Raw genomic sequence first — 10,073 nt, forward strand, 5'->3', positions numbered from 1 at the left:
AACACACACACACCCAGTATTGACTCTCTGAAGCGATGGTGCCCTCTCGTCTTCCCATTTCAGCTACACACCGCCTCCCTAGAACTCCTTCTCAGCCACCTGATCTAAAGTCAGCTTTCTGCACATCTCACAGCACCCCAGTGGTCTCCTTCACAGTGCTTATGACATACACTTACTTGCTTAATGTCTACATTTCCCCCTCGACTGAGGGTCTCGAGAGAGGAGAAAACATATCTGTTTTGTTCACAACTACATATCTAGGATTTGATAAATATTTGATGAATGAACATAAAAAATTATATATTTATAATCCAAACGCAAAAGTTGGTTCTTTGAAAAGACTGACTAAATTGACAAACTTTTTCCTATTTTCCTCTCTCTTCTGGCTTAAAAAAAGGGGGGGGAGAACTTAAATGACTAAAATAAGACACAAAAGAAGGGAAAACACCACTGACCTCCACAATAAGAAGGATTATAGGAGAATATATGAAGAACTGTATGCCAACAGATGAGATAAATGAAACAGACAAATTACTAAAAGAGAGGTTACCACAAGTGTCAAAACCAAAAATAAAAAATTAGCAGACCTATACAAGCAAAGAGATTAAATTCATAACTAAAAAGCTTCTCGTGAAGAAAAGCCCAGGCCACAGGGCTTCACTGGTAAATCAAACAAAGAAAAACAAAGAAAAAATAAATGCCAGTATGTCACAAACTTCCAAAAATCAAAAGAGGATGGGACACTTCCCAACTTATTCTGAAACCAATATTACCCTGATACCAAAATCAGACAAAGATAGCACAAGCAAGCTACAGACTGTGTCCCTTAGGAATACAGATGTGGAAATCTTCAACAAAATACTTGCAAACAATTTTTTATTTATTTTTATAAAATCCAGCAATACATACATAAAAGGATCTGCATATGATCCTTTTGAATCCATCAACATATAAAAATAATCACACACTGTGACCAAGAGGGATTCAGTCCAAGAACCAAGGTTGGTTTAACATCCAAAAATCAATTAACATAATACACTACATTAATATGATGAAAGGTAACAATCACATATCACCACTATAGATGCAGGAAAAGGATTTCACGAAATCCAACACCTCCTCACTGTAAAACACTCAACAAACTAGGAACAAAAGGAACTTCCTCAACCTGGTAATGGTTATCGTAAACTCACAGCCAATGTCATACTTTATGGTAGAAGACCAAATGCTTTCTCCCTACAATAAGGAACAAGATGAGGATGTCCACTCTTACAATTCTTATTCAACACTGAACTAAAAATTCTAACCAAGGCAATTAGGCAAGAAAATGAAATAAAAGTGATCCAAAATTGAAAGGAAGAAAGTAAAACTATATCCATTTGTAGATGATACGATTTTGTACACAGAAAACCATAAAGAATTCACTGAAAAACTCTTAGAACAAATAAACAAATTTAGCAAGGTTACAGGATACAAGATCATCAAATAAAAACCACTTGTGCATCCATACATTCGTAATGATAAATTCCAAAGTGACATAAAGGAAACAATTCCATTTACAATAGTGTCAAAAAGTATAAAATGCTAAGGTGTAAATTTTTTTTAAAAAGTGTAAAACTTAGAGACTAGAAACTACAAAATAATATTGTTGAAAAAAATTTAAAGAAGGGGTGCCTGGGTGGTGCAGTGGGTTAAGTCTCTGACTCTCAGTTTCTCTTCCTCTCCCTTTGCCCCTGCCACTTGTCTGCTCTCTCTCTCTCTCTCTAAAATAAATAAATCTTAAAAAGAAAAAAAGAAAAGAATTAAAGAAGATCTAGGGAGGAGCGCCTTGGTGGCTTAGTCACTTAAGTGTCCAACTCTTGATTTCGGCTCAGGGCATGATCTCAGGGTCCTGAGACTGAGCCACATCATGCTCTGCACTCAGCAGGGAGTCTGCCTGGGTTCTCTCCCTCTTCCCCTGCACTCACACGTGGACGCTCTCTTTCTTAAGTAAATAAATCTTAAAAAAAAAAATATGATGATGATCTAGGTACACGGAGAGACATCTCGTATTCATGGATCAAAAGACTTAATACTGCAATATTCCCCAATATAGTCCCTGTCAAAATCCTAATTTCCATAATAAAGACAGTGAGGTACTGACCTAAGAATAGATGGAACTCACATAAGGATTATTGGAACAGAATTCAGAATCCAAATTATCCTTGTATTTTATGGTCAAATGATTTCAACAGCAGTCCTAAGGAAATTACATGGAAAAGAGAAGAGTCTTCAACATATGGTGTTGAAAAAACTGGATATTTATCTGCGAAAGAAGGAATGTGGGTTCATACCTAACAGCACACACAAAAATTACTTTAGACTACAGACCTATATGTAACAGTAAAACCGTAAAACTCCTAGAAGAACACACAGGAGTCGATCTTTATGAAATTAGGTCAGCAAAGTCTTCTTTGATACAATACCAAAAAGCACAAACAACAAAAGAAAAACAGATAAGCTGGATTTCTCAAAAATGTTTGAACTTTACTTTCCATGAAGAAAGTGACTGCATCTACAGAACAGAAGAGTATACTGGCAAATCATGTATCTAATTACAGACTGGTATCCAGATCTTATGAAGACATCTCATAACCCAGTAATAAAAGCACAACTAAGCCAATTTAAAAATGGGCAAAGCAAATGAATAAACATTTCTCCAGAGAAGATACACAGACGCCCAATAAGGACATGAAGAGACACTCAACATCACTAGTCATCAGGGAAATCCAAATCAAAATCCTATAACGCTTCACACCTCCTAGAATGGATGAAAATAGAAAGACCATAACTGGTGCTGGCAAAGATGTGAAGAAACTGGAATCCTCATCCACTGCTGGTGCAAATATGCAGCTGGTCTGGAAAACAGTCTGGTGATTCCTCAAAAAGATTTATGCAGAACTCCCATTATAACCTAGCATCTCTACTCCCAGGTGTAACCCAAGAGAAATGAAAACAGACGTCTACCCAAAAACTTGCACAGAAATGTTCAGAGCAGCATTACTCACAATAACCAAAAAGTAGAAACAATCCAAATGTCCATCAACTGATCAGCAGATCAACAAAATGTGGTATATCCAGTCAAAGGAATATTATTCAACCATGAAAAAGAATGATACGTACTGAAGTGTGGATAAACCTTGAAAACATTGTGCCAAGTGAAATAAGCTAGTTACAAAAGACCCCATTTTATACGATTCCCTTTTCAGGAAATGCCCAGAATGGGCAAACTGGCAGGCAAAGAAGGTAGAGTAGTGGTTGCCAGGTGTGGGGAGGGATAGAAGAATGAAGTATGACTGCTCAGTGCGTATGGGGCTTCCTTCTGAAAGGACGGAGATGTTCTAAAATTAGCTTGTGACCAATGGTTGCACATTCCTGTGAATATACTAGAAAAAGTTGAACTGTGTATTTTAAATGGGTGAGGTGTACGGTATGTGAATTATACCTCAATAAGCTGTTAAAAAAAAACCAAACAGGTAATACAGTGATATACGATATATCACAGATGGTCCGTGACTTACAATGGTTCAACTTATGATTTTTCAATTTTACGATGGTGCGAAAGCAATATAGATTTCATAGAAATCACAGGTCAGATTTTTAATTTTGACCTTTTCCTGGACTAGGAGCAGCATGCAGGATGATCTCTCACAACGCTGGGCAGGAGCTGGAGTCCCAGGTCTGAGGCAGCCATGAGATCATGGAGGTAAATAACCAATACACTAATAACCATTCTGCACCCACACAGCCATTACGTGTTTCCCTTTCAGTACAGCATTCAGTACACTGCATGAGATCCTCAACACTTTATTATCAAATACACTTTGTCTCAGATGATTTTGCCCAACCGTACAGTGTTCTGAGCATGCTGAAGGTCGGCTGGGCTGAGCGCTAATGGTTTGTAGGTTAGGTGTATTACATGTGTTTTCCACTTACCAGACTTTCAACATACGATGGCTTTATCAGGAGGTAAACCCATAGTCAGTTGAGGAATATCTGTAATATGTGAGGTGCTTCCCATTATATTTATATAATGACATTTTCCCTTCCTAAATGTTTATTTGTTGTGCTGTGAAAACAGGGTTAAGATATAAGAGAGGAAGGCAGAGGAAAGATTTAACTTTCGGAGTCTTGGTAGCTAAGCATCAGAGCCCTCCCAGAATAAAATATTTCCATGAGCTGAATATGTGTAACAAGGAATTTCTGTGTAGTTCAGAGTGACATCAAATTATGGTGCATACATCCTTTATAAGGCTTAATCATTTGAAAACTTTCCAATTGTCAAATGCAAAACTGGCCACTCCTTTGGAGCAAAACCACTGTTCCCAGGGCGAGCAAGTCCCCCAATGCACTAAGAAGAGATGGGCTCAAGAGGCAGAAATCACATACTTACATCCCTCAAGACCGGAAGTGCCAAGTGCTCGAAGGAAGTCAGATCCACCACATACTGCCCAACCCGGCATTCACGTTTTCCGGCTGGAGGCTCTGACCTGAATGAAAAGACAGGGCATTCTCTGCTGAAAGACTGCCCCCCCCCGTACTGATTACTGGTTTGTAGCCACTCCAGTGAGCCTCTGGCCCTCCACGTAGGCTAACTCATGCTTAAAAATCAGCCGGTATGCAAAGCTAACCTGATGCCATGTAACCTGATGCCTGACAACAGGGCTACCAACACGAGTGCTTACCTCCACCACCACCACCAGGCCTGGCAGGGACCTTGGGGGGCAATCCTGAAGCTGCAGGGGGGCCGCGCCACAGAAAAGCGGCACACAGGAAAAAGGACTACGAATTACAAAATGCTAAACACTTATTACTTGGCGGAATGAGTTTTAAGTGACATATGCTATTTTTATACTTTGTTTTTCATGTGATGGTTTCAATCTCTGTTTTCTTTCTCTGAGAAATCCATAAAGGCCCCAGATTCTTCAAGATAGAAGGGATCATTTGGCTTAATCTTGTACCCAGGGGGAATAAAATACCACAGAACAGAAATACCAGTACCCAATTCTGGACAAAACTCCCCGCAGGCCAGATAACGTGACAACATCGAATCCTATTCTTCTCCCACCCTGTCTGACTTCTTCTGTGTAAAATCCATCCACAGGCACACTGGAGGATTTTAACACTTCACTGGCTTTCTGGATCAGCGTTGTTTTTCCAACTCCTAAAAAAAAAAAAAGAAAAAGAAAACAAAACAAAAGCCCATTAGGAACCACTCCTTTGCCAGAGGACACACAGCACTCACCCACTCTGAGAGCCTTCGTGGCGGGGAGTGAAACGGCTGCACCTGAGTTTTAAGAGTATTAACTGCACTTCAATTCTGATTGCTCCAGGGTGTTAAAACTTTTTAATTTCAAGCATAATAAAAATATGAATGGGATCTTAAAGTCTGATTTTAAAATTCCTCCGAGACACCATTAATTTTGTCACATATACAATACCAGGACCAACTGAGTAGCTCTGTGGTGATAGGAGCAATTTGCATCCTCTGAGACAAGCTTCTAGAACTAGGTTTACTTGCCTCTGTGGGTGGCCACACTCTTTCACGAGGAGGTAAACCTGGTCATATTTGGGTCAAATGCTGGGCACCTTAAGTTGGGATTTCAACCTTCGGAACACTCTGGACCTATATTTATTTATTTAGAAAGATTTTATTTTATTTTTAAAGATTTTATTTTTATTTATTTGACAGACAGAGATCACAAGTAGGCAGAGAAGCAGGCAGAGAGAGAGGAAGGGAAGCAGGCTCCCCGCTGAGCAGAGAGCCCGATGTGGGACTCGATCCCAGGACCCTGAGATCATGACCTGAGCCGAAGGCAGAGGCTTTAACCCACTGAGCCACCCAGGTGCCCCTGGACCTATATTTAATTGTGGGAAGATCCCTACACTCCTCCATGGACTTAAATGACTCTGTCTCCCAAAAAAGTGTCTCTTAAATACCACAAACCCCACTAGAAACAGCAGTTTTAAACTTTCCCACAAGAGCAATCCTAACAGGTTGGCGACCCCTTCTATGACCTCCTCCAGCGTCCCTAAGCATTCCCCTGGTCTGCCCCAACCCTTCCCCAAATTACAGCTTCTGCACCTTCACCCCCTCACCCACCTGGCCTGTTAACTACTCTGACTGGCTCTTGCTATGTGTTCACAAGCACCAACATGTGTGAGCTGACAAAGTAACCCGTCCCTGTGAAGCCAGAGACTGTTCTAGCACACTCCACAAGCATTTCTTTGGTTAAATCCTCACAACTCCCCCTCTCAGGCAGTCACCATTCTTGTTCCTGGATTACAGATGAGGCACAGAGAGGCTAGGTAACTTATCCAGGCTTACACAACTAGTAAGGATCATGCACGTTAATAGGGGCCTTGGTGTGTCCCCATGGCTTTGTTTCTATGAGCCTTGTTCCATACACACCGAAGGCAATGGCATCGTGATGACCCAACATGGAAAAAGGGGAAACCTCTGGCAAGTCTGCAAGAGACTGTTTCGAGACAGCACAAAGTTGTAAATCATGTTATTTCTACGGATGCCGACACAGTCATCAGGGTTCCTCAAGGACCCTTTTAAGCTTCCTTGAGATAAACGATGATCAGTTCTTTAATAAATCTCTCAACTTCACACCAGCAGACAATGGCGGCTGGCCTTCTGGAACATGAACTGCAACCCAGCCACATGCTCCCTGGGGTTGGAAGAGAATGGTGTAGGTTTTTCATCCCAGCTCCGTCCCTGAAGAACCTGGTTAATGCCGGCCAGTGGCACTGGTGGGTATGTAAGCTCATACTTTTCTGAAGGGCAGCTTCAATACGCCTTCCACAGCACACAGCAATTCTATCGCTGTGAATTCCCTCCACAAAAATCTGACCGAAGCCCAAAGATATATGAAACGGTATTTACATCAGTATTCACCGTAATGGCAAGATGCAGAAAGCAATCTATATGCTGATCAGTAAGGGAGTGTTAAATTATGGTACTACCTGCATAAAACACGCAGGAAAGCCAAGCAGCCATTAAAGAGAATACTGTTTACCTAGATGTATCAGCACAGAAAGCAGACCACAATATGTGGACAGATGGAGAAAGAGCAGGTTAAGACACAGCAGGCATATACAGTGGTATTCCACTAAGCTTAAAAAAAAAAAAAGTAAAGTATATGTATCTACACAAGGAAATGTCGAGAAGGAATTGGAAAGGATCACAGCACTTATTTCTGTACATAACAATTCCATGTGATTGTCACGTTCTTCTGTCAAACTTTGATTTTTTTTTTTTTGGTCTTATATTAAGTGGATTTTACTCTAAATGTAAAAAAAAAAGAAAGTTACTGCATTTTGAAGGTGGTAACACAGAGCAGCTGTAATAAAGGGGGCTCTGCGTGTCCTGCATATTGGCTAGGACACGGGGAAGTAAGAGGGGGCACTGGCTCAAGACCCTTCCTCCTAAGCTCTAGAATCTTCTTTCAGTTAATTTTTCATCTCTATCCATTCAGCCGCTACCCTCGCGCTGTCTACACTAAGAGGTAACCGATGCTGAAGGAAACCCCAAAATGACAGCTCCACACACCACACAGAGGCAAGACGAGCAGGTCGGACAGCTCTAGAACCCTTTTGGTTCTAGTTCGCTCATAAGAGTGACCGTGAGATAAAGATTCAACTGCAGGTAGTTTAATTTGGAAAGTGACCCCATGACACTAAGGGAAGTAACTGCGTTATCAAGCGAGTTGCCCGTGTGGGTAGCTAATCCCACTGGGGAATCCTAAGGGACAGTTTTAGATGCAGGACTCAGTTCTCCCGAGGGTGGAGGAAGTAGGGAGTTCCGCCACCAACTTCCATCTGTCATGGGTTCGAGGCTGCTCCTAGGGGACAGGAATTCCCTGGCCCTTCAGACCTGCCCTGTGCACTGGTATAGTAGAATCTAGTGACCAGAGAAAGCCCTCCAAGATCGGTCACAAGTTGGACAGCTGGAAGTTGGGGAAAAATGCTAAGTGCTAAGGATACACTGGTGGGACACCGACAACATAGAGAAAAGAGGCCACTTTGAGAAGATACATTACCTGATGATCTGAGTGTACAGATTCGATTTAGACAGCAGGCAGAGGCTGAGACGGAGCTGGTGATACAAACTATTTTAAAAAGCCTGACAGTGGGGCGCCTGGGTGGCTCAGTGGGTTAAAGCCTCTGCCTTTGGCTCAGGTCATGATCCCCAGGGTCCTGGGATCGAGCCCCGAGTTGGGCTCTCTGCTCAGCGGGGAGCCTGCTTCCCCCTCTCTCTCTCTCTCTGCCTGCCTCTCTGCCTACTTGTGATCTGTCTGTCAAATAAATAAATAAACAAAAATCTTTAAAAAGAAAAAAGCCTGACAGTAACTCCAAAGGGGAAAAAATGTTGTACATAAAAGGAAAAGAAAACTACAGATTACTGACCATGTGGCTTTTCTGGGATTAGCTTTTACATGTACTAGGCTAATAAAGATTACAAAATAACTGCACTAGGAAGATGGAGAGGGTGACCAGGTTTTAACACAGGCTCAGGAGAGCTATACTGTGGAGTTACTTGAGTCTTTCAACTGTGTGCACATGAGACTTTTATAAAAAAGGAAACAGGAAGAGCCAACGTTGCCCTGGCCAACCTCTGTCCCCAGCCACTTGCAGGACCCAGGGCAGGTACTAACACAGTAACAGATCACTTCTGTTATGAAACACGTAGGTGTCTTGAGGCCAGCCTGCTGAGCAAATGGCATTCCCAGTTTCAAATAAAGGACCGACAAATCAGTCGAAAGACAGTCCTTTGCCAGGTCAGGGAGTCCTCTGGATGTCAGCCATTCTTCCAACCACCACCGCACTCCTCACGGCTTCCCCTCCGCTTGGTAACAATAAAATTCCAAAGTCTACAATATTATTAAGTGTGGCCTTTCCTGCTTAAGGCAAAACATAACCATTAAAATAAAGTAAAAGACAATTCCAGGCCCGGAATGACCTCCTCCTCCAGGCTCCTCTGCGGGAACACGATGCCATCCACTCGCAGGCCCGCAGGGTTGAGGGCTTTGTCAAAGACTGGCATCAGGAGGGCTGGGCAGGGACACAGGATCTGAGACAGGCTTCTCACCCTGCAGCCTCGCCCCTGCAGGAGCCTGGGTGGGGGCAGGTCTCCTCTTCGGTTTCACTATCCTTCAGGCGAACACCCGCGCTTCCCTCCCTGAGTGGGGGCCAGACCCCCAGCACGCGGCGATACCGACAGAGACGGGCCGCGTCCTGTCAGTCCCCGCGCGGCAGGCGGCCTGAAACACCGCTCGCGCCCAAGTTCGGTGCCACTGAGCGACCCTGCCGCCGCGGCCCGCTGTTCCACACGGTCACGGAGAAGCCCGCCCGCCACCCAACCGCAACTTTCTTCTTAACCAGCGTCCGCCTCGCTTCTAATCCGATCTTCCGTACTTAAAATCGCGCTTTCAGGGAAGCGGCACGCAGGCTTCCGCTCACAGAGCCTGTTATTTCGGTCGGGAGCTTCAGCGGCCGCAGCCAGAGCCCTGCAGCCCGCCGCGCCTCCCCAAGAGCACGGGTCGCCCCCACCCCGCGCGCCCCCCGCGCGACCCCCGTGCCTACCCCCGCGGTCCCCCGGAAGCGGACTCCTGGGCGAGGTTACCTGGGGGCCCCGTCAGGAACACATGCCGGGCCATACCGGTGGGCCCGCGTGGGGGTCGCGACCTAGGTCGGGGTCGGGTCGCCGTCTGGGTTCCGCCCCCCAGCGGAACCCAGGCCCCGCCTCCGCCGGCCGGAAGCACCGCCTTCGCGACTGCGCATGCGCCTCAAGGTACCGCTTCGGTCCACTCATGTACCTCAGCCGGGCTCATCCTTCGCGCATGCGCTTTCGGTTCTCGGTCTCGGCGCGCGCAGATGTCGGTCCCTAGAAGGGTCGGGAGGTTGGTGATCCCGTTCTCTCCGGGTTCATGGGTTTGAGCCTCAATGTCTGGCTCATGCGGGGTGTCTCCAAGGAGACGTGCGCGAGAATGTCTATCACTAAGTCGGTGCTGCGGCACCCGAGCGCT

The 10,073-nt window shown here is 44.5% G+C and overlaps 1 protein-coding gene across 2 annotated transcripts in view; it reads right to left on the reverse strand.

Annotated features, from left to right (window-relative positions):
- LOC111160507 (nucleoside-triphosphatase, cancer-related) overlaps positions 1-9,772 on the reverse strand; it is a 34,254-nt gene extending 24,482 nt beyond the window's left edge. For both annotated transcript variants that reach the window (XM_022523653.1, XM_022523652.1), the window contains exons 1-3: positions 9,671-9,772; positions 5,041-5,203; positions 4,433-4,529 (exon numbers count right to left, since the gene is read on the reverse strand). In XM_022523653.1, the coding sequence (XP_022379361.1) occupies positions 4,433-4,529; positions 5,041-5,203; positions 9,671-9,704 (294 nt within the window). In that variant the 5' untranslated portion in view covers positions 9,705-9,772. The remainder of the gene's footprint in view (positions 1-4,432; positions 4,530-5,040; positions 5,204-9,670) is intronic.
- Between the last annotated feature and the right edge of the window lie 301 nt (positions 9,773-10,073).

Source organism: Enhydra lutris, unplaced genomic scaffold (genome assembly GCF_002288905.1).
Source record: "Enhydra lutris kenyoni isolate GAN:26980312 unplaced genomic scaffold, ASM228890v2 scaffoldscaffold76, whole genome shotgun sequence".
NCBI classification, from domain to species: Eukaryota; Metazoa; Chordata; class Mammalia; order Carnivora; family Mustelidae; genus Enhydra; species Enhydra lutris.